We start from the raw sequence: 25,205 nt of genomic DNA on the forward strand, positions 1-25,205 counted from the left end.
TTATCGATGTAATCATAAACCATGCGTATGTCACAATGACAATGGTTATAGACAGCCTAAAACGTTACAAGTCATCAAGATCAAACCACAACAAGAAAGTTTTAGGTCTTGTAGAAATCAGTAGGATGGCCATAAATATTTCAGGTAATACAAACAGCATTATGAGCATAGTCACGATGTCTCCATAAGATACTTGAAGACCCCACACACACGCACACACTTTTAAAAAGAAAACGTAATAAGATGTAATTGACTTGGCCTTTACAAAAAACAAAACAAAGGAACGAAGAAGAAGTGGGCGGGTTGAAAACCGGTGTTCACCAATGACATCCTACCACTTCCTGTCATTCTGACCAATAGGAACGTTCTATCAGCAGCATACCTACCAATCACGTTCCTGCGGACTGGCATTTTGAAAACGTTGGCGGCTTAGGAAGTTTTAAAGAAAAGACTGGACGTCCCACATTGTTTAGTTAAAACATTTGTTCTTCTCCACGATGCAGGTAATATGTTTTTTTATTTAAAAAAGTGAGCTATGAGTTGGCAACGGTTGAGAACGTAGAACAACTTCTCTGAGCTATTCTATTTCTTCCGTTGACGCAGATTTTAGCTAACGTTAGCTTGCCCTGTATTTGCTAGCTTACTTTGCTATTCATCAAAGCTAGCCTCAAGTGGAAGATATACATTCAGTATTATTTGTGTTCGTGTCAAACTCAATATAAATGCAAATGAGCAAGTGTTATTTTCAATAAATCATGAAGTGGTACGCAAGATATTGAGCACTGGTTTTAACGTGATCTTTCTTTTGAAATGTCGTACTCTACCTTTTTATTGTTTGACAAGAGAACGTAACGTTTTCAATCAGACACCTTTTAAAGTAAATACATTAAGGGAACTGCCGATGCATTTAACTGAAAGTCACTGACACTGTTAAACATTGAAAGTAGTTTTGCTACATTACACTACACTACAAACAGAGAACCATTTTCTCCGTGAAGGAAACCTCTGAAAATATAGTTTGTCAGGACTACTTGGTACAGACTAAATTAAAAAATATCTGTATGTTATACATGTTTTGAATACGTTTTTTATGTGAAATTTGTTTTATGGTTCCATCTTGACCAGGACTTACTGGAAGAGGAGAATTTGTATCTCAGTGAGACCCTTTTCTAGTTAAATAAAGTATATAGAATAGAGTAAATACAAAAGTGACATGAGCATTGTACAAAAGTGCTGGTAACAACTTGGAGCTAGATATGAGATGTCAATAGATAGATAGATATAAGATATTGTTGAGTATTGTGGTGAAAACATAATTTGGACTATCTAAAAAAAAAAAAAAAAAAAAATTGATATATGGAGCTCATCTCAGGTGTATTAATGAGGGGTGCATTGTACCTCTGCACCTGTGCGTTAAGGTTAGTTGTAGAAGATAAACAAAAGCTTCCCTCTGAGTGGAAAGCAGCATTCATTAATGTACATATGCTTGTCTGATATCGATTCAAATAGTCTTTGCAGTATTGACATCTATGTGCATGTTGATATTGCCATAGAAATACATTTACAATATATTGTGCAGCCCTAGTCTGAATGATTATGGAGAAAGTAGTTCTAATCTGCTGTGAGTTCATCTGAGCTGTTTTTATTTATTTACAGAATAAGGAAAATTATGAGCCCAAGGGACTCCAAAGATCGGTAAGTAGCAACAGCTATAAAGTAAAAGAAGTGAAGATTGACTTAAGTGTTAACCGTTGAAGTTAAATCATACAAGATTACTAGTAACACTATACCAGTATGGTACATCGGATTCATCATGGGCTGAGGTGGTGTGAAAACATTATTTGGTTGAATAAAATACATTGGTCCATTCAGACCTTCTGCTGTTTTGGGGCACTGCGTTGGTTGTCTGTAGAAGAGTCTTAGCTGAGTGAGCTATAATGTCAATGATCTTTTACTAAGCTACACGTTTGCTCCTAATATCAGTTTGCAACCCCGAACACGGTGGCAGGACCGCAGCGTGTGCTGGTGAAACCACGAGGGGAGACCATCAAAAATACTGTCACAGGTAACATCTTCGTCTTCAGACACAGCCGTAGTCTCGATCCAGCTGATGTTTGCAAGCGAATTTTCCCAATCTGTAGACGAGGCAAAATATTAGCGGGGAGGTTTCTGTATTCATTATGGAGGCGCAGTTGAATAGGCTTTGGTTGTGTGCAGGTCAATAATCAGTGTGAAATTAATTTGTCAACATATCATCTCTTAACTACCAACTATCATCTTATGAAAAGTTATCTTTTTGTTTCCTACTGCTGACAATTTTAAACACTGGTCATTTTTTATATATATGTCATTTGGATCCTACAGGAAATGTGCCTGTTATAACCGTTTTGTCATTTTTAGGTCCTGGGAGAGAATGTGTGAGCTCTTCTTCTGGTTCTCCACCCAAGTAAGTGTACTCAAACACCACATTCCGAGGTGTATATTCTTTGTTTTTGTTTAGTTTGATGAATTTGAATATTCTTTGTACTTTTTATATCAGGAAAATTTCCATTGATGACTTCGACATTGGTCGGCCACTTGGAAAGGGCAAATTTGGCAATGTGTACCTTGCAAGGGTGAAGAAGCTGCAGGCCATTGTGGCACTGAAGGTGCTATTCAAGTCACAGATGGAGAAGGAAGGTGTGGAGCATCAGCTCAGGAGGGAAATTGAGATTCAAGCCCATCTCAAGTTAGTAGCTTGTATTTTTATCATCTCATGTGTTCATACTGATCTATATTTGCTGCTAAACTGCTGTACATATTTACTTCATTGAGGCATCTTAAACACTGACTGCATGTATGATCACAGTTTATATAACTTAGACCAATTCCCACACCATTTGTAATTTATCTAAATGGTCACTTTATAATGAACAAAATCTGTCCTTTAAACAGCATTTTATAATTGATTACACGATATGACACATTAAAGCAATTCTACAAAATACTTCTGGTTCTGCTCGAGCTAAATGACTGAAAATTCAGACACGAGTTCTAACTGGTGTCTTGTGGATGTTTTGGTAACTGATAGAAATGTCTCTTAATTGGAAAACATCTCCAAATGTTCATGTTTTATTAGTTACAGATCCAGTAAGTGGATACCACATTAATACATATGTGTATACATATATAGGGTTGTGATCTTTTTCCTAAAAGGTTATTAATTAATTTCACTTGTTAATGTTTTTCTTTTATTTCAACGCACAGGCATCCAAACATTCTTCGCTTCTACAATTATTTCCATGACCGCAAGAGGGTGTTCTTAGTGCTCGAGTACGCTCCACGTGGTGAAATGTACAAAGAACTGCAGAAATATGGCAGATTTGATGATCAGCGTACTGCAACGGTACGTGCTGAGTCTGAGTGGCAGCTGCTTGGTGTGTACTGGGCAGTGTAAACACTGCTTCGACGTCTGATTGTAGTTATTTTCTAATATAAACACATCTTAATTTTCAGTACATGGAGGAGATATCTGATGCTCTAATCTACTGCCATGAGAAGAAAGTGATTCATCGTGATATCAAGCCAGAGAATCTACTTCTTGGCTATCGTGGAGAGCTGAAAATTGCTGATTTTGGTTGGTCTGTTCATGCTCCTTCTCTGAGGTGAGTTACCAGAGTGTCAAATCACGAAACTATTCACCTGTTTTGATAACTGTGTGCTGCCTGTCTCAGCCTTTCCTGCTCACTTTGTGTTAAACTGTTCCAGACGTCGCACTATGTGCGGGACGCTGGACTACCTTCCCCCAGAGATGATTGAGGGCCACACCCACAGTGAGAAGGTGGACTTGTGGTGCATTGGAGTCCTCTGCTACGAATGCTTAGTTGGAAACCCACCTTTTGAAACTGCCAGTCACACAGAAACATACAAAAGGATTATGAAGGTTGGTGTCTGTCTCTGAATGTGCTATATATTCAGTAATTTAAGTCCATTAACCATGAAAATAAAAGTCTGAGAAGAACATCTCCCACAAGCACCTTTTATTCTATTTGAGAAGAAAACTTTGCGTATCCTGACCATCTTATACTAGTCAATGTAGTCAGGGATTAGCTTCCCTGCTGCCAAGCATGCTGGAGCCATTTTGGTGCCTTTTTCCATCTTTTGACGCCAGCAAAGTAATTTATTTAAAGCGAATATGTGCCATGTTATTATATCTGTGCATGAAATGACATTCGGGTAGTTTTTATTACCTGCAGTCTTTGTAATGGCACAATATTTTGAATAATTGCTAAGAATTGACAGTTGCTATCCAGTGTAGCTATAGACACTAGCAACCACTGGTTTTCAGCAGCCTGAAATCAACTAAACTCATTTGGATTAGAAAACAAAGATCAATTTACATTATTATTATGGCACTTGCAGGGACAACACTGTTCATTGGCCAAATGCTAAGTGTAGGAATGTTGCAGTGATACGTCTGTAATAAAAGGATGAAATGTTCCATTGTGTCAAATTTTGATGTGGAGAGTTTGTTGTAAATACCACTATTTTTTTTTTTTTTACCGTTTTAGTCAATGCTGATAAATAAATTCCACTTGCAGGTGGATTTGAACTTCCCGAAAGTGGTCTCTGATGGCGCGCGGGACCTAATCTCCAAGCTGCTTCGTCACAACCCCATCGATCGGCTCTCTCTTCAGAATGTTATTGACCACCAGTGGGTGCGCGCCAACTCTCACAGACTCCTTCCTCCGACCTGCCCCACAAAGAAATCCTGAGCCCATCTGGAAATCCTGCTCACCTCCCTCTGAAGGGGTTTTATCTGTCCTCCACAAGAGACTCTGGGCCAGCCTGATTTAGTGTCACTGCCATTGGCTTCAAACTGCCATTATTTTGGCATGTTTTATGATTTATATACATTAGAGGGTTTCAAATTATTATTATCATCATACATAATTCAGATAAGCAGCAAATTTTGTCATTAGAGTGTGAAGACTTCTTCATATGATCTTATTCTTCTTTAAGATAATAGATCGATTATCAAAGGAAAAAAATTCAGATTATTTTCCTATCACTTGACAAACTCTTTTATGCATGTATATTCACTTTCTTTTATTTTGTACATTGTGCTGTCCTTATGTATGTATGTCTAGTACTTTCCCCTAGAGGTGTTTTTATTTTGATCTCTTTAGCTAAACTTTTTAAAATGTTTCTGTTTGCAACGGTGTTGACACCAAAGTACTGCTGTTAAACTGCTTAAAGCGAGTATATTCTCCAGATGGTGAAGATGAGGTGTTTTTGGCTTGGGTTAGAAAGCATGTTTTGATTCCCCTCAAGCAATACTTCAAATTTCTAATAAATATTACGAAAGGATCTATTGTTCACATGTAGTTAATGTTTACATAGAGGTTGTGTAAATGCTTTATTGTTCAGATATTTATCAAAACTTTTCAAAAGGAAACTTTTTTGCCCTTCACTTTGGAGGATAAAGATTGCAATACTTTATAAGTTCAGCACAGGTAGAGTTCAGCACAGGTAGTAGTATTTCAACTATATTTTATGACTTCTGTTGGTGATATCACACGGTAGCGTGGCCGAGCGGTCTAAGGCGCTGGATTAAGGCTCCAGTCTCTTCGGGGGCGTGGGTTCGAATCCCACCGCTGCCAATAGTTTTTTTCTGCAGATTTATGTGTTTTATTTGACATAAACTTATATTTCTGTCGATTTTATTTTAATTTTTACTTAGCTGTGTGATTAGTGACTTGATATACTGTGCCGCCAACTGCAAACGAGAAATTTGCGAGTTAAAGTCCGCATGAATATGATTGTTAAGCTATATCATAACACCTCTTTGTAATATTGTTAAAATCTGATTACGCTATTTGCTAAGTTTATATACAGAAAATATGAATGCGCAAGTGTTCGTGGATGTAATTTGCTATGGCCGTAGTCGGTTGATGGCGCCACTTGAATAAAACGTTGAAGGCTTGACGAGGTTTACCACACACTTCACCATGAATGCCATATTCTAGCTTTCTTTTTCATCGCGTGTTAACAAACATGAAGCTGCAAATCAGTAATATTACATAAATTAAATTTTAAATCCGCAAGTCTTTTAAATTTTTATTTTGTTCGTTAAAACGCGTATATTTATGCTTTTCCGGGTTATTTAAAGCGCTTTTCTTTTGATAGGTGGATGGAGCCTTCCGGGTCAGACCCGCTTTGAACGTCATAACCCATAACAGAGAGCTTGCGTGTTCAAGTCGGATACAACCTGATGTATTGTCGGTATCTTCCTCTTTTAACTACGTAAATCAATTTGAATATATATATATATATTAAAACATGGCTGGTCTACCACCGGGAGACCCGCAGCTGGTCTCGATGATCGTCAGTCATTTAAAAACACAGGGTCTGTTCGACCAGTTCAGGAGGGACTGCCTGGCAGACGTTGATACAAAGGTAACGGTCGAAATCATCTTTCCAACGTTTCTCAAACTATATCAGAGCGTCAGAGTTGGTGTGTAAAGTAGCTAACTGTAACTATCACGTTAAGAGTCGAGTTTGTATTTTGTTGGAGCAGTTTAGACACCGAGGGCTCAGCTATTTGAGCTACGTCCCAGTTGGTAACGAATCTCGTTGCAATTCCGTATTTTCTAATTATTTCAGTGTGGGCCGTAGTTAGAACATCCGATTTGAGAGGACAGATGCACAAAATAACAACTGCATTAGAGTTTGATTAGGAAAGGCGGGGGGACGCTTGTATTACAAGCTATTTGCAATTTTATCTCATGTTTCAGGAAAGGGGTTTTAAAATGGTCATTTACATGTATTTAAATTAATTCCATTACTTTCCATTAAAAAAGATAAGTAAAATGTAAGTGTACAGGCAGACGTTTCTCCCTGAACACTGATATAGCTTTTTAAGCTGGATTAGTTTTTAGAAATAAGTGTAAATGAATAGTATTGTTTTTGTACATTTGGATCTCTAAAGGACACGTTAAAAATCTGTTACAGCCTGCTTATCTGAACCTGAAACAGCGAGTGGACAACTTTGTGTCCAATCATCTCTCTAATCACACATGGAGCCCTCATCTGAACAAAAACCAGCTGAGAAACAACATCAGACAGCTTGTCCTACAGTAAGGAAGAAACAATCTCCTGTCATCATAGCCACTATTTAACTGCATGTTAAAGTTTCCCACACTTACTTAAACCAACTCACTTAGATCTGGCATGCTGGAGCAGGGAGTGGACAGGATTGTGGCCCAGGTGGTGGATCCCAAAATCAACCACATGTTCAGGCCGCAAGTGGAGAGGGTGGTGCGTGAATTTCTGTCTCCAGGCAGCTGCTCTGAGGAGCCACCAGCCCCTGTGCCTCCAGTGGAGATCAAACCAGAGAGCAGCATTCCTGAACAGGGTATGAAACATGCCATTCTTTTTAGCAACTGTGTCTGCAGTGCTCGATTGTTTGCTGTTCACCTTTATGAATTATTTTGCTTCAAATGAGTTGATCTGAATGCAGCTGTCAGCTTTTACTGGCAGTCAATTCTTTGTCTGGATTTACTTGGAAGTTATGCAGATATCAACAACATAAATGTGATATGTTAAAAGTCAAATGCCCTGAAGTGTACAAATCTTTATTTACACCTGTTCATATGTTTGCAGCCTCAACGTCGACTCCAACTGCCACGGCTGCCAGTGACGCCATGTCCATCCTGGACACCATAACCTCTCTCAACCAGGAGGCTAGTGTCAGGGCAACCGAAAAAAGCCGTAGAGGCCAAACTCCAGATGACCCCATGCACCTGATGGAGGACAATGAGGAGGACATGGATGTTGTTAATGAGGGTGACAGTAACCAAGACGGGAAGCCCCTGGAAGAGGCAGAGGAGACAAAAGTGGTGACAGAAATCCAAGCACCAGAACTCAAGACAGAGGACACACAGGAACAGATGGAACTGGGAAAAGAGGGACTAACAGAAGATGTTAAAATGGAAGAGGAAGAGACAGGAGCTCAGGAGCAGTTAGAGGAGGAGAGGGACAAACACACAAGCAAAGTTAGTGGCAAAGCCTCAGAAGAGAAACAGGATGATGATGCACTGAAGTCCACCAACCAGGCCAAGCAGAAAGCCAGAGAGAGAATAAAAGAGGGTGAGCTGCTGTGTCCTGTGTGTGTTTTTATATTTAAAGTAGTGTTATCCTCTTTTTTTCTCTTGATAAAAAACACTTCCATCTGAAGTGCTGCTTCTATGTTATTGTAAAACAAGTTATTTTATTTACAAGAAATTTGTATTTCCATATATTTAAAGAACAAGCACAATATTTGTTTTTAGACTATAAAACTATTAATTCCATGGGGTCTAAAGATGTCCAGATGGGATTAGAGCTTCAGATGTTGGCACATGTAAAACAAAACATTGGAACACAGGTTCTCATTTTTCTGTTTGTGGCGTAAATTAAATCTCAGTGACCCTGAATATTTGAGCAATTGGGGATTTGTTTGTTAAAGAGAATATCAGTGATGAAAAGTGAATTGAAATGTATTTATTTCTAATCCAGCCTTTCGTAAACAGACTATTTAGCCATAAAGTTTTCTACATTTATGCTATTCTTCCCACAATAACTTTTGTTATTAATCAGAAACTAAATATTGACTGGACATTAAAATCATTTGACAACCCCAGGTTGAGTTTAAAAGGTATCCAACGCTGACTTTCATGTTTTAGTCTTTAAGAAAGGAAATTTAAAAAAGGAAACAATATATCTTTGCTTTCCAGAATACTCTTTGGAGGACTCTGACCTGGACGGCCTGAGCGACATCACGGTGAGCTCTGTCCACACCAGCGACTTGTCATCTTTTGAGGAGGAAAGTGAGGAGGAGGAGGATCAGCCATCTGATTCCTCTGAAGAGGGAGAACTTCTATCAGATGGTCTCTGACGACAGCAACTTTTTGTTTTTGACAGCTTTTAATCATTTTGCGCATTTGTTGCCACCCGTAAACATCTTAGAGCTTTTATAAATGCAGACTGGATGTTGGAGGCGAATGTTTTATTGTCTGTGCATATATATTCATCCTCAGATCAAGGTGAGAGAGAAGAGAAGAAACTCACCAGCGGAGACACAGGCGATGAAGACAAAGAACGCAAACCCCGCCGCAAGGCTTATGTCCACAAACCCTACCTCTACTCGCGTTACTATAGCGACTCAGATGATGAGATCACGGTGGAAGAGCGTCGTAGATCTGCGGTGAGTTGTAATCGTGTAAATGTTTAAGGAGGGTGATCGGCAAAGATTTGTTCGTGAAATGTGTTTGTTCTAAACTTTGCTTGTTAATTCTGTGTTCTGAATGTTAAATAAACTGTTCCCGTAGGCAAAGGAGAAAGAGGAAAGGCTGCTGAAGAGACAGCAGAACAGAGAGCGAATGGAGGAGAAGCGCAAACAGAAAGCAGCGCAGGCTGAAGAACAAGGTTTCTGTTCTCTCTGTTTTATCTGCTGCTCTTCTTCTGAAATAACCAGATGCACTCTTCAGTGTGAAATACCGGAATCATTCCTGATGTCTTACACAGATCACCAAAAACAAAAAAGTGCAGATTCTGCGGGGCTGGAGGGCCCCAAAGCCAAAGAGGCCCGCAAAGAGAGAAAAGTTCTGGAGAAAAAAATGGCCCTCAGCAGGAAGAGGAAACTAGACTCAAGGTGAGCCACGAAAAGCTCAGACATAAATTCATAGAGCAGCAGTCACATCATCTGATATTTGTGCACTGTGTAAATGTATGTGTGAATATCACTTTTCAGGAAAGAGGGAGAAGTTTCAAGCAAGAAGAAGGGAGATACGGGAGACCTTACCAAGAAAGCGGTACGTGAAAGCTTCTGCGAATGAATTGGCTGAAACAAGGTTTATCATTGAGTTTGTGAGTTATTGCAAACATTTTTTTATGTCTTGATTTTAAATTAGGAAATAAAATCCTCCACCTCGAAGACCCCGCAGCCTAAACTGATGAGAAATCTGTCAGAATCAACATTATCCGATGAGAGGCACAGAAGGATGAGTGGCAGCGTATCAGAAGAGTCCAGTGAAACCAAGAAGCTAACAGACAAAGGCCGAACACACTCCTTCATCTTAGAGCTGGAACAGGGCTCTCAGGAGGCTCTCAAACAACGTTTGTTTGGAAAATTTGACCGTCTTTCCCGCAAAGAAGTTCACTCTAAAGAACGCAAAGACAAGGAGCGCAGCCTGTCCGATGAACGCACCAAGCTCAAACAGAAGCTGGACAAAAAATCTGAGCATCTGTTCGATGAATCGCAGATGAAGGAAGGCACTGCTGTCACACTCTCCTCTGAAGAAAAAGGTGAGAAGAAGCTTAAGATCAAAAGTGAGAAGAAGATGGCCACAAGTACAAGAGAAGGAAAGATGAGTGAAGGCATGGCTGAAGAGGGAATCTCCAAAGATGTCAAGAAGGTAAAGGGGGCATCTATGGAAAACGTTAAAACAGAGAAGGAAAAGGACAAAATGAAGGATAAAGATAAGTTCAAAGAAAAGGAAAAAGCCAAAGGAGAGAAACCTCCAGGCAAAAGTGAGTTCAAACAGCTGCTTCGCCCGGATTCTGCAGGCTCCTCTGAAGATCGCTCTGACATGGAGCCTGGCTCAGACAGTGCCAAGAAAAGAGAAAAACACTCCAAGGAAGTGTTGAAAAGGTCAAAGAGTCACAGTGAGGACAGGTCCGGAGACAAGTCCAAAGTGAAAACGGATAGTGACAAGGAAAAGACGAAAGCCGATCAGGACAGCCAGAAGTTACACAGGTCGAGCTCTGAAAGTGACAAAGATCCTAAAAGGGTTAAGCCGACCGAAAAAGGAAAAATCACAGAAAAATCCAAAGGGAAATCCACAGAAGAGACGAAGATTCCATTCCCATTGAAGACCGACAAGAAAATTAAGTGTCCAGATGTCAAAATGGCAGCAAGTGCATGTAAACCTGAGGCAACAAAGGAGAAGAGAAAAGATGGAAGCGCGAAAGAGCACCATAAAGTTTCTGATGAACCTTCTCATGAGAAATCAGACTTAAAGAGTGCAAAGAAAAAACTGGAAAAGAAAGATAAAGTTCCAGAGAAGAAATGTGATAGTCAAGAAGAGAAAACGACACAAAGAGACGACAAACCGGAAACGTCTGATAAATCATCAAAGTCGCCCGTTTCCTCTCCGAGTCTTGAGACAGAAGAGCCACCAAAGAAACAACCTCTTCTCCAAGAAACGAGCACAGACTCTGATCCCGTCACCACCACCGTCACCACCTCGTTCTCAGACGACACCTGTGACGCTCTAAGTGACATCACCCCCGAACCACCCGAGGGTGAGACAGAGACCCGGCTCGGTGAGATCCCAGCAGTGCCGGCTGAGGCCGACGCCCTGCTCACACTCATGGATGTCTGTACCTCAGCGGAGGCGAGGCTTCCACCAGAGGGCCTTCAAGAGGAAGTGACGTCTGAAATGGAGCTTCAGGAAGCCGATATGAAGATGAAGGAGGCGGCTCTGACGCTACTTTCCATGGACCCTGACAGCACAGTGTCTTCTAGCTTAATCTGTCAAGACACACGGGAGGAATCACTGGTGTATCAGCCTGACACACACCTGAGGGAAACTACGACAGCTGAGGAGAAGGAGCTGCTGCCTCCTGTGCCAGTCCAACAAACTCCTGAACCAGAGACTTCACCGGCTCCATCTCGACAAACTGCCGAGCTTGTTGATGAAAAGCCAGACACAGCAGGTATGTGGAAAATGGCTAAATGTGTATCTGGCTCATTTATCATTTAAGAGTTGACTCGAGCTAAATATGCATCTCTTTTCAGATGAGTCAGAAGACTCTGAGAGAAAAATGGACACAACGGAGATAGAAACATCGGAGACAGTCGCTCCTCGGGTAAAGACACGTGACATTTGGGAAATTTAGATTTCTTTGTCTTGTTGATGAAAATAATACCCCTCTTTTGGATTTTCTCGAGTGGCTTTTTCTATGGTCTACGTTTTGTCTCTGTGCAGGAAGATGATGCTTCTGCAAATAAATGTCAGATTGATTTGAAAGAGAACGAACCAAAAAATGCTGAAACTCCTCCTGAAACCCAACCAGATGAGACGGTGGCGGCACCAGCAGATGAAGGTTTCTTTTACTCTTCGTGTTTTGTGACACTAACATGGAGATACTGTGATATTTTATCTGTGCATCGGCTTCATGGTCTCCTCATGCTTTTTACCAGCTGTTGTCGCAGAACCAGAAGAGATGGCAGGAGTCACAGAGGAGAACACAATGCCTGTTGTTTCTGACACCACTGAACAAGTTTCAGAAATTCCCAGGATGCCCGGTGAGTACTGGAAGACACTGATGATGAAATAAATAGTGACTTTTGACAGACTTTTAACTCCGTGTCTTGTCATAAAGAGCAAACGGAGCCTGAAGTCACAGAGGCTAGCCTCGGGGTGAGTGAGGATGTATGTCGCACTGAATCATACTTCAACTGTTTTTCTGTCAAATTTTGTTGTGCATTTTGGGAAAATAATACTGACTCTATGTCATTTTCAACACTAGGCAGTGGAGGCCGAATGTGCAGAGGAGCAGGCGAATATAATTATGGGCAAGTTGCTTCTCTTTAATTCCCTAGTCCGTCACATCAAATATGATAAATATTTAAACTAATCAAAAATATGCTCTGATGAATATTTTCAACCTTGCTTTTTTCCTCCCTCTCATCCAGGTGAAGCTGAGAGTAAGACGGTGGAGGAAGACAATCTTCCATCAAATGAGGGTGATCTGCAGAGAGTAAGAGTTTCTCGTTGTTGGGATTTTTAAATGTGAATTGTTTCATGCTTATTCATGTTCATTTGCTCTTTTCTTTTCTTTTTAGTTGGAGGCCAGTGTGCCCGACAAGACTGAAGAACCTGAAGCTGAGAACAAACTAGCCAATCAGATTAGTGAGTCAGTTTTTTCTTTTTTTCTAATAATTTATTTAATTTTGTTGCCTTTCCTCATTCGTCTGATTGAACGCTGTTTGACCACTCCTCTGTTGTTTGAAAAATGCTTTATTTTTTATGTATTTTACATATTTTTGTGTAACCTTGCGGCTATTAAAGACCTGAACACTGATTTTCATGTTATTTCTTTCTCCTCAACTGATCTTCCTGCTGTTTTTCAGGTCGGGTCTCCAGCACAGACAGCCATGAAGGGGAAAAGAGCTCAGACCTGTCAGAAAAAGTAACTCTTTTTGAAATTCAGTTTCAGAATATGCATCAACTCTTATGTGTTGATGCAGTATCCTCTATGTTAACGCTTTTTTTTTTTTTTTTTTTTGTTCCCCAGGAAGAGAAAACCGACGGCAGAGGAAAACATAAACGAAAGCTGTCTAATCCGACAGGTGAATCATTCAAAGAATGTCAGATTTACTCTTTTGAAATTCAAAGAATTGAATTTGTCCAAGTTTGTGAGAGAAAAGAATTGATCATCATTAACCGTGTTGGTGAAAATATCAGAAATTAGATGATAAAATACTTGCATTTATGGATGAACTTAAGCGCTCCCCTCATTTTTAAAACATCAGGTGATACAAGCAGTGAAAAGGAAGGTACAAACCCAGTCACTGGTAAGGTAAGCATGACCTTTGTCACACCATATCATGTAACATTTTATCCAAGGAACAATACAGTGAGATAAAGTCATTTTTTCCTTTTCTTTTTTTTTCATTTTAAGGAAAATGAGCAGATTAAGGTTATGGAAGGAGTAACACCTCTCAGAGGACGATCATCCAGAGCCACCGAGGAGGCTGAGGGTGACCAATCAAAAGTACCCGAGTCAGAAGCCCCCGAGAAGTCAGAGGAGACACTGAGCGACGAGGGAAGGCGTTCAGGAGCTACAGCCGAAGAAGTCACTGATGGTGGGATGGCCACTTTGGTCTTTAAAAAAAAATTTGTATTGCAAAAGATTAATAATACCATTCATTTGAAAAAATATGTGACTCATCCAGTTGTATGATGTGTAAATCTGATTAATTTTACTGGTTTAACTGAGTGTAACACGTACAATCCTTTTTGTATTTGTTTTTCCATTTGTCTGGATTGAGTTTTTGCTGACTGTGCTGAGTTTTTGCTCACATGTGCTGCAGAGGAAAGAGTAATGTGGTCCAGATGATTTGAGTGTGGCTTTCTCTGATGTTGCTGTCACTTTGTTTTTAATACCAGATAATCAGAGGAAAGATGAGAATAAAGTTGAAGGCCACGCTGATGAAACCGCATCACTGAAAGCAGCAGAGAAAGAGGAGGTTTGTTAAGAAACCCATGTACTTAATATTCGACAACACAACCCTTTATGCTCATATAGTATTATTGAAACTTTAGAGCTGATAATCAAAGTCCAGCCACATCTATTAAGTGGGTTTTTCTTCTAAATGTTTACCTTTTTTTCTTTTAGAGTGCTGAAGATGAGAGTGAACCAAAGAAAAGTAGCCAAATTGGAAATGAGGTCAGTCTGCCGTCTCCTGTTCCAGGGGAAAGTGAAGGTGCAGCAGGCTCAGACTTGCAGGAGACTTTGGACACACGTGAGTTAGTTTCTCAGTCATGTTTGTTTTGCACTTTCATTCATTTTCTGTTTTTTACTTAAAATGACTGAGACTCAGGAGCAAAATCCCAGCATCCCTGGGTGTTCTGTACAAACACACTGCAGGGGACAAATGGGGCTATTTGTAAGGTGTATTTATTATAAAGTCTTAAGAACTACCTCGTACGTCACATTAATGGCTTCATCGATGTGTTGTAGCGATGGCATTCAGTCACTTTTCTGTTAATGTTCCTCACAATTCGTGCCTGTGAACATTAAAACTTAATGTTCATTTAACCTGAGGAAACCGTCTCTTCCGTCATTACTGTTCTTCAGAAAAGAAACCGCCACACAGAACTCTTTAATGCCCTCTAGAGTTGGTTTTCATTTCTCCATGAGCGTTCTTTGCAAGCTAATAAACGCAGCATTGTGTTTAAAAAAAAGCTGAAATACTGATACACAGGGAGACGGAGAGCAGAAGCATCAGCTACTGTGCTAACATTTCTGGCCTTCATTTGGCTCAAATATTAAGAAAATGATTTAGTGGTGCTGACTTTAGATAAAACCATGTCACAACCTGTCAGATTCCTCTGAACTGCTGATCTTATGTCAAATATACCCACTTTGTGTCCGTTCATTAAAGGGACTGCAGTAGATCACACTTGTGTGGTTCTGAAATTGATGTGATGCGTATGTCTTACTGGGTCTGACTTGGTCTGATTTCTGTCCCAAAAATGTTTGGGAAAAGCACCAGCAGGATAATTCTCGCATGACACAGACACGTTCAGTTGCCACAAGATTAATGGAAAGCCGCGCATCTGTAAAACTGGTTTTACAAACTGGAGAAGAGATGCAAGCGTCTTCACCCATCTGGGCTGACACAAACAGGAGATTTTACAATGTCAATAAAAAAGGCTTCTCATCCCTTCACAGACAAGACTGGTCTGAAATTTAAATTCCTGAAAAAGGCAGAAAAGACAATAACAGGCAGTAGCCGGTTTAAAGCATTGACGTCAGTCTCAACACAACATCCTGAAAGGGTGATAGCGCCACACGCAGGCAGGTAGAGAAAACTGCAGAAGAAGAAATCAGTGACACTCGAACATAAACTTAGACGGCGTGTCAGTTTAATGACAGGCTGCATGTTGGTCAGAACACAAAGAAGAAGTAGACCAAATGTGGATAGCAAGATGTTAAACGGAGATGAATAATACTCTGTTAGTGACAAAAACTGTAAAACCGTTATTAGTCGTTGTAAAAGTCAGTGTCTTGACTTATTGCGGTGGGCAGGAATGATCTGTCCTTTGTTGTGATCAAGCTGAAGAAGCCTCTGACTGAACACACCATGTTGTTTGCTCACTTTGTTATGTAGAGGGTGTGCTGCGTTGTCTGTTATGTTGAGCAGCTTTAGCAACATTCTTCTGTTTTGAGCTAAACAAAGCTTTTTTTGTAGCAGTTTCTGTTAATAAGCTGTAAAATAGGATAAATATATACAGTACTTTTGGCGATTATTGTCGGTGTAAATGCATGCAGGAGTTAAACTGATCTGTGGAAACTAAACGGATGACGGGATATGCTCTGATCAGTCATATTTAAATTCCAGGAGTGCCAGCAATGAAGAGAAAGAGATCAGAAGAAATGGAGGAATCTGGAGAGGTGAGATTATTTGTCTATGTGGATCACTTTTACTGCTTTGTCTTTCAGTCTATAATCACTTTGTTTTGGCCATATTTATCCAAAATCTCCTGAAATGCGTTTTCCTGCAGGAAACCCAGGCTCAAGAGGAGGCGAAGGACAACAGACGACAAGAAGAAAGTGAGGAGCAACCTGACGAAGACGGTAGTGAGAAACAACACGTTTGATGCATATTTTCTCACGGGAAATGATTGTTTGTGTTATGGTGAAACTACCACAGAGGTTGTGGCACACAATGGCTTCAGCTTCATGCCATCTGAAATACTTTGCATGTACAAAGAAAATCTGCCCAAAACAACGTTTAAACAGAACAAATTACTGTTTCTTTTTCAGGCTGTTCCCCCTCAAGAAGCCAGTCAGACGAAGTAAAAGAGGACGTCTGCAGTGAGAACAAGCCAGATGATGTACGTTTAAAGTCGAGTTAGGATATCAGTGTTGTGTATCTGCATGTTTTAAATGGGTGTATTCATGACTTTGTCGTGGTGTCATTGTTGTCTTTGTAAGGACCTTTTATTTTAAATCATTAGCAGTGTTAATCCAACATTTTATTTATTTTACTTATTTAACTTGTATCAGACTGAGTCGATGTCATTTTTTCAGGCTGAGGCGGAGCAACAAGATGAGCAGGAGATGACTCCAAAGAGAGCTGCTCGCAGGGGACGGCCGTCAAAGGCTGCAGCGACCGAGGATTCAGGTAAATGAAATAAAATACAGGATTTAAATCATGTATCAAGTAGTGAACAGACAGCAGGAGTACATCCTGAGTATGAAGGCCATAACTTCCAAAGATTCTTTTAGAAAATGTAGGGCCGTAAATCTGGAGGTAAACCTCAGAGCTCTGGATGGAAGCGTGTAAATAAGATGAACATTATTTATTATAGACATTTTGCTGCTGTTTGGCAGTTGTGAAGCTCTGACATTACTTCTCATGATGAGTTAGACATTTGACTCGAGTGGTGTGTCTTAAGATCTTCAAATATTACTTCAAAATAGTTCTTTTTTTTTTTTAACTCGCGTTGAAGGATTGCTGAAGGCGTATCCGTTCAACTCATGCTGCTGCAACTTTTATCATCTTTCCGACAGATAAAAAGGACAAGAAAGCAGATGAGAAGGATGATGAGCAGAATGATGAAGAGGAGGAAGATGAAGGTACGGCCACGAGAGCTACGACTCGGTCTGCGTCTCGCCTTGAGGCTGAGAGGTAAACATGATGGACACAACACAGAAAATCAGACATGCTGGAACAGTCCAAATTTGATTCTGAGCAGTAAGATTTAACAGATTTGTTCATCTTTGGTCATAAATGAACACCTGAGTGTTTTAGTGCCTTATTTTTAGAATTTGGAAAGCACATTCACTGAATATGTAAGCAAGGAAGAATTAGCACTAAAGCTACAATCTTCTTTTACTGCCTCCCAGAAACAAGCCAAGTAAACCATCAACCCGGGCAAGCCGACAGAACGGCAAAGAGGAGACCACAGCTGGCACGCGGTGAGTTTGTCTCATTGAGCTTCAGCTGCATGAAAGAGCCTAAAGGAGAATCTGACTGCAAGTGTGGGTCTGTGAAAGAGAGCTTTTTACCCAACGTTTTCCTGGAACCTCAACTTATTAGCTCCCTAAATAAAAGTAGTAAATCATTTGCAAGGCCTAACGAGATTTAAGAGGAGGTGAATTAAAGAGCTCGAACCAGACCGATATTATGTGCCGGATTTTATTTTGCGCAAGAGAATTTCTTAACTTTTCGATATTTTATACCATAATTTGGTGACAAATAACTATGGTGGTATGTGAAGATGTAGAGGTGTGTTGATGTTCTCAGCAGATCGCACAGCCTCTGTCGCCGCCGTGTTTCCTGCTCATACGGTCTCCGTTGTTTCTTTCAGGAGAGGGAACTTTGTTTTTTTTTGTAAAAAATCTTAGCTTATTTTCATTAGAAATCTCAGGTATTTATATGAAGATCTCAAGATTGTATGCAACACATTGGACTGATTGAGCTGACCATTTACGGCGTCTATTTACGGTGATTTTGAACATTTTCTAATTAAATGAATTGATCATCGAAGATTATTTGACAGACAACCCTTCAGCTGATAAACGCTAATCATTTCAGCTTCAAACCGTAAGACCAAAGCATTATACTACAGAATATCCTTGTACCTCAGTCTTTCACCCGTGGCCAATCAGAGGTCTTTTAAACAAAGAAAATTCTGAATTTCAGAGGGAAGACCAACAAAGAAGACCGTCAGCAACTGACTTTGAGTCCACCTTGTTCGTCATTTATTGCTCCCTGCTTTAAAAGCACAATATAGAACAAACAGGGATAGCATTAAAAACACACACAGGGTGTGGCACACATGGCTTGAATCCCATAGATATCGAGGAGTGGCCCAAGAGTAATAGACCATCATTATTCTCTATAATACTACTGCTCAGCTGTCAAGATACCAGCTGAAACTCATATTCCACTATAAGCGTTAGATTCAAATACAAGTAGAGCCAATTATTACACTGTACACTTTAATAACATCATATTGTGTGGGAAATCAACCATATCACACATTTTATAATCTTATGTCAATCATGAAAACCTGTTTCATTCTTTAAAATCTACATTGCCAGCTAAAGGGTCCCCAGGTTTCCCAAAATACCTCCTGTCTGTTGTACAATTTAAAGATGAATTGTTCATAATTAGACGTTTTAATCCTCTTCCCATAACATTCAATGAATAGAAAACAACATTTTCATGACTGTTTCTCATCTTTGGGGAAAATGTGTTTTTTCTGTCCGTCTTAATCCACATTTTCAGGGTTTTCTCCTTTTTGAAGTTTCAGAACAGATTGTCCAAAATGTTTTTTTACTTTGTTTTGAATTCCAGAAATATTCCTGAAGTCATGAAATCCAAAACGGTTGTTTTTTTTTTTTCCTCTGGCAGATGTTTTTCTTTTCTTTTTTTTTTTTTGTCATGTGGACAAGCTGCAGTCTGTGTGCATGCGGTAGTTATTGCTCCACTTTTCACAAATAACCCAGGAATTAACAAATGGACTGACACTTGCTCCTTGTTTCCCTCCCGCAGTGGGACGAGGGGCCAGGCAGCACCGAAGGGGCCCCGTAAACGGGAGGCCAGCCCTCCTGCTGTGCGAACGCGGGGAGGACAGAAATCAGAGGAGCTCCCTTCCAAGAGAGCCAAACGCTAAGACCTTTGACAGCAGGAACTGTTTGCCCCCGCAGTGTTGTTCTTACACTCCATATTCAAAGACCTCTGCAGTCAGTTAGCATGTTAAGCTGTTTGTGCCTCATTGACTCCTGATACTGAAAAGCTCTGGGTAACATTATACACTCTCCTCTGATGGTTAAGTGTAAACCTGAGGATCTGTGTAAGATTCCCCTTAAATACCTTCTGCTCCTCTGTGTCCATATGGTTTGGATCAGACTCCATCACTCCATGGTTTATTCAGTAATACCAGTGAACTGGAGCATTTCAGACCAATCAGATGCCTAACGTACAGCCGAGCTGCGCTTTGAGAGGATAAACTGATACTGTCAGTCCGCCGAGGCCATGTCGTCTCAGTCTTAGATGTCTCCGTTACTCATGCACACACTTGTCAAAGGCGTCTAAATTTCATTGTGAATTTTATTACTTAATATTCATTCTGTGAATGAAAGGGGACTCTTTGTTTCTTTCTTTTTTTTGCTGTTACGCTCGATACTCATAAGGTAAGAGAAGGTTCTTTCTGTGTTTATTTTACTGAAATAACAACAGTATTAGTTAAAGACCGACTTGACAGAACATACATGGTTTCTTTTAAAATCAAAATCCCTCTTGACGTCTCTGGAACATCTGTCTGCATAAAGATGTGGTTCATGAATATAAAAATACTAATGCATCACTTTAGGTTGTTAGTTGCTGTACATATTCACATCTGTTTGGATTCAATATGATTTTAAAGGGGTTGATTTACTTTAAAAAAAAAAAAAAAAGAATTTTATACTAAATACTCATGAGGATCTTTTTGGTGTCTCTCTTTATTGAAAACATTTTATTTTATTATTTTTAACTTTTCTACAACATTTACAGTTTTTTAGACTTCCAGTGAGTCCATTTACACACACACACGTGCCTTTTTATGTTTGGCTTATGCTCACCTAGTTAAGCAGTAATTTTGTTTTTCTTACATTTTTCTATGCTGAAATCTGTTGGGTAAAGATCAGATTTGTATTAATTCACCCTTGTTTTGTCTCAAATTTTATCTCCTTTGTTTCCAAAATGCATGCGCTGTCTGCAGTGTTAAATAGCCAAAGACATTAACCAATCACCTCGGAGCGGAGAAGAGTAGAGGACATTCCTGCCTGTTAATGGGGGATAAAACTGACAAACTCTTTGAGTGAAATATTTCACCATCATTAGCACGTTAGGAGGCTTTAATCGCTGCACCTGAACCTTTCGGGATCAAGGAGGAAGGTTACAGAAAGCTGGAGTTCTCTGGTTAAAGTTTTCCTACCATTCCTGCGGGTTGCTTAGTTTTTATTCCTTAAAGGTGTACCTCTCAGGTATTTCCTGGTGCTGCTATCCAGGCCTTAAAATATGAGCCCAACAACTCCCGTTAAAAGGTTTGGATCAGCTCTCACTCAGCCTTCGGTCTGGCAGGCCAACAGCACGCCTTTCACTCACTGATGCCATTAGAGCGACTTGAGACATCTTTTTTTTTTTTTTTTTTTTAATTTTTATGGTCATTTACATTGTAGTCCAAAACGATGTTTGAATTTGCCAAGAAGGTTTTCTACTCGTATAAATCAGACAGATTTATAAGGCAGCTGGTTTTTATGGATGGACTCTACAAAGACCTCACATCAAGGATACGTTTTTAAAAGGGTAAAGAAGGCAGCAAATGTCATTCTGAATTAAATTATTTAAGTGGAGCAGAAGAAACAATCTGAGCAAACGGTGACCTGCTTTTAGACCTGCAGATAGAATCACAAGTCAGTCCCAGTAAATCCATCGTGTTTTAACACATATTAACATGCTTGTTAGGGTGCAGACTCTAAATGCATCATTCAGTTTCAGTACACCGCGCTTCAAGCTTTTAAACCTTTTAGTTATGTCACCTCAATTACACATATACATATGAAATAAAAAATGTTCATACATCAAACAAAAACCAGACGGATCAGAAAGTAACAAAAGAACACACACAAACAGTTTTAAATAAACCAAAGATGGGAGAAGAAGCTAAACTAGAATTTATAAAACTTTTATGAATGTAACATTTTTGTAATTCAGTTATTTCTGATATGGTGACTTTTCTTTCAACATTTTTTTTTATATATAACTGAGGATTATATTTATTCCTTAGGATTAATATAAGCAAATATAGCACGCTTTAAGTACCTCAACCTCATTCCTACGTCAGATATGTCACCTTCTTAAGCTAATTTAAGCTTTATTGCACCGGATAGTTACAGGAAATCTTTGGGTTTGAAGCATTGTTTAATTATTGCCGTTTTCAGTGCTACATTTCATACTTAACCTTTCATCACATTCTTTAGCATCGTTTCCACTTTATTCCATCAGCTGTTAACGGGTTAAAACTGAATTTTTCAACATAGCAGCATTTTACTGCACATTTAAAGAATTACTTCCAAAATGATCTGCAACCCTCAACAAACAGGAGAGCGTCCATGTTTGGTAAAATCTAAAAGCTTTTAAAAGTAAGAGTAAAATATTTGTACTGAATAGATTTACTCATGAAGTTACTGTTGAGACTAAACACTCAGTTTTGCTTTATTTTCCCCTAACCATATTGTAGATGATGATGTAATTTTCTTAATGAGCACTCCATGCTGATCAGAGTCACGTGACTGTTCAGTGAACTGAAGGAGGAAGCTACTCAGTTCCGTAAAAGCAGCCGCGAATCGGTTTTAAAAATTAAACACTTTACTTAAAATACACAGAACACACAAAAATTAGCAGTAGTATTTCCTGAGATCAGTGGCGGTGCAGAATGACACGTCGTGATACATAAGTTATGGTTTGAAATGAATGGTTCAAAGTAGCTGGAATGTAAAGCCATTTGTTCTTGGACTTTCTGGCGCATATGTCAGACTGCACCACCCTCACCTACAGGTACCAAACACGAGGGGCAGCACATATACAACATAAAACGGCCTCATGTCTCCCTCCTGACCCTCTTCAGCAGGTCTGCAGGTGGAAACTGTGCAGTTGTGGAAAGATGGTGGTTTCACACAGCTGTCAACTGGAATAGAGGTAACTGAGTTCTGAGTGGAGGGGATCCTCGCAGGCGGCTGCAGGGGTAACGGGGCTCACTCAGTCCTGCTTGCCTCTCCGCTCTGGGAGTGGTCTTTCCTCCACTGGGGATTTGGCCGAGTTTGCTGGCACCGAACATAATGTTCTGCCATTCAGCCGCTCCTCTCACCAAACATAAAAGTTAACAGGTGTTTAACGTCAGAAGTGTTTCATACAAGAGTCACAGAAATAGCCAACGACAGGCAGCTGGGAGGGGCGGTGGCTCATAGTTCCCTTTTTTCTTTTTCTTTTACATGCTTTTACAGTATTGAAATAGTTCTGCAGTTGAGCAGAGATTTCGATCAACTTCTGGCATCTGAAGCTGCAACAAATCCACACCAGAGTGCAGAAAAATGTTTCTTTACTCACCAACATTGTCAGATGGACAGCTTGCAGTTAGTCAGCACTGTGTGAAGTCACAGAGACGCCACATTTTCGTACTTAGAAAACAACTTTTAACTTGGTTTCTTAGCTGTATGACTCTTGTTTCACTGCTTCTGTGATGATTATGAGCTGGATTATATATTATGGTTATAAAATGAAAGAAAGCCTCTTCTTATTTAAATGCAACAACTTCTGAGTGAGTTATTTAAACGTCAGAAATTTCTCCTCTTTATATTGTGCTTTTATTTTAGGATCTCTCATTTTAAGGTTCCAGGAGCTCAGTGATGCAAACTGCTGGAGTATAAATCAGGTTGTCCTTTGAGGTGTGCCAAATTTTGTAAGCATAACATCCATTTCTTTCTACTAAATCACATTTTTAACTTCAGAGTGAGTAATTTAAGGTTTTAGGGTTTAGACTTTAAAAGGATATGAAGACGATGGACTATCAACATCAAAAATGATCTTTATAAGTGTATGCTAAGTGGAAAGATTTCCCCAGCAGACAAAGAAGCTACTGATTAATTGATAATTAATGTCATCGTTATTTGCTTGAATGACTGTGTGTGTATTATTTCATCAGGTGAGGTTGCCAAGCAGATTTTGATCTAAGTGTTGCTAATTGGACCAGACGAGTAAAGACGTAAAATAAAGAAAAATCCATCATAGGGCTTCTTTGCAAGGTGCTGGAGCAGCTGCCAGAACAGCTGCAGTGTGTCTTGGCATTTATTCTACGAACGTGTGGAACTCAAAAGATTTTTCCTTGTTTGGTCTTTCGATGATGGAGGTGGAGGGCCCTGTCTTAATAAGTCAATCCAATACGTACAACAGGTTTTCAGATGGATTGAGAAGGGGCATTTGCCAGATTATTTTTTTTTATTCTTTACACAAGTCGAGTTAGGCACTAACCAAGCCAGAAAAACACCTCCACGAGTTTCCCGATCCTCTACTGTTTGAGTCCAGGCTTCAGGATTTTCCTCTAATTTGTCACCCATCTGTATAATTGACATCGACTACTGTTTCGGTCCACTTTAGGACATCATTTCTGATTCTACGATGCTGTTTGGTAGAAAAGATTTTCAGGGATGTTAAACAATGAGCCTGCAGATATTTTACATTCCTGTTAAATTTCAACAAAACATATGAAGAAACAAACCAAGCAGAGAACTGACCCTACTAATCATCATCATCTGCACGTACAGAGTTTTGCAAAACTCCCTTCTCCTTAGCTGCCCAGTAAGTCTGTAAGTTGAATAATACTGTATGTTCCTACTTAAACAGTGGATGTATTTTTGTCATTTCCCACAAACACCATGCCGTTCTTTAAGTGCTAACTAGAGCATCAAACTTGCATCAATCAGCTTGCACAAAACTTAACTGTCTGTTTTAAGTGTTTGTTTTAAATGACAGTTTAGCTTTACTTTTGTTTTTTTCTTGTGATTGGTGACCAATACGACATTTTAAAACTGAAACAATCAGCTAATAGATGGATTAGTCGATGGATAAACAAATAAATCACCAAACAATTAAGAATGTTAATCATTTAATCAACAAATATTTTCCATTTTCAGCTTCTCAAATAAAAACTTTTGATTCGGTCTTCTATTCATCATCAGAACTGATTATGTTTCGGTCGTGGACTGTTGGTCGGACAAAACAAGACGTGTGTGGGGAATTGACACTGATGATTAATCAGTTCATCCAAAACAAGAGTGAATGCATTAGCAGATGACATGCCTCAGTACTCTGAACACCTCTGAGTGAGATAAATGCAGAGCTCCTCCTCATGACAGAGACGCTGCAGCTGCACTCTGCCTTCACCGTCTGAAAAGAAAAGGCCTGTAATATCTCAAGAATTTCTAAATGGTCCTTGAAGTTTTCATAACTACATCCACTCGTATGTTCAAAAGTGGTATTTTGCATGTGACACAAAACCACTGAAAGAGGTCTGCTGCTTTGAAGGACGTCTTTATTTAGGCGTGAACTGAGGAGAAAAGAGCCGGTCACAGAGCCCTGAGTCTGCAGCGAAAGGCCCTTCAGACCTGAGAAGCCTTTCATGATGTGCTTGAGCTGCTTGCATTATCTGTTGCGTGCCAGAGGTGGATGGGAGCTCGTTTGTCAGCACAGCAGAGCTGAAAATAAACTATAAATCACGTCTGTGCTATCTACACACATTAATTGGACTGTAACAGCGGGCGATCCTCCACTTCTGCTCCTGTGTGTGCTGTTCTGTAGCCACAGCTGACATGTTTTGAATAGCTTCCAGGAGACAGAG

General features: G+C 39.8%; 2 protein-coding genes and 1 non-coding gene across 3 annotated transcripts; all 3 read left to right on the plus strand.

Annotated features, from left to right (window-relative positions):
• Positions 1–400: 400 nt before the first annotated feature.
• aurkb (aurora kinase B) lies at positions 401–4,956 on the plus strand. Its single transcript, XM_072395338.1, has 9 exons — positions 401–503; positions 1,657–1,695; positions 1,984–2,065; positions 2,401–2,446; positions 2,540–2,728; positions 3,247–3,385; positions 3,496–3,644; positions 3,748–3,922; positions 4,581–4,956. Exons 1-9 carry the CDS (start codon positions 498–500, stop codon positions 4,752–4,754), a joined length of 999 nt encoding a protein of 332 aa, XP_072251439.1. The 5' UTR covers positions 401–497; the 3' UTR covers positions 4,755–4,956.
• A 604-nt stretch (positions 4,957–5,560) lies between these two features.
• Positions 5,561–5,642, plus strand: trnal-aag (transfer RNA leucine (anticodon AAG)). Its single transcript has one exon. It is a non-coding gene; the product is annotated as a tRNA-Leu (tRNA).
• Positions 5,643–6,198: 556 nt separating this feature from the next.
• Positions 6,199–20,223, plus strand: bod1l1 (biorientation of chromosomes in cell division 1-like 1). The gene is made up of 30 exons (XM_072395280.1): positions 6,199–6,438; positions 6,994–7,118; positions 7,206–7,396; positions 7,645–8,130; positions 8,757–8,909; positions 9,060–9,226; positions 9,351–9,447; positions 9,547–9,673; positions 9,773–9,833; positions 9,933–11,739; positions 11,822–11,892; positions 12,012–12,129; positions 12,227–12,331; positions 12,409–12,446; positions 12,556–12,601; positions 12,722–12,786; positions 12,872–12,938; positions 13,160–13,218; positions 13,324–13,378; positions 13,562–13,608; positions 13,711–13,894; positions 14,199–14,278; positions 14,428–14,554; positions 16,157–16,209; positions 16,320–16,392; positions 16,582–16,652; positions 16,849–16,942; positions 17,332–17,449; positions 17,668–17,739; positions 19,322–20,223. The coding sequence occupies exons 1-30, from the start codon at positions 6,322–6,324 to the stop codon at positions 19,440–19,442; spliced, it is 4,995 nt and encodes a 1,664-aa protein (XP_072251381.1). The 5' UTR covers positions 6,199–6,321; the 3' UTR covers positions 19,443–20,223.
• Positions 20,224–25,205: the final 4,982 nt, after the last annotated feature.

This window comes from Leuresthes tenuis, unplaced genomic scaffold, assembly GCF_036924035.1.
Source record: "Leuresthes tenuis unplaced genomic scaffold, fLeuTen1.0.hap1 SCAF_11, whole genome shotgun sequence".
Lineage (NCBI taxonomy): Eukaryota > Metazoa > Chordata > Actinopteri > Atheriniformes > Atherinopsidae > Leuresthes > Leuresthes tenuis.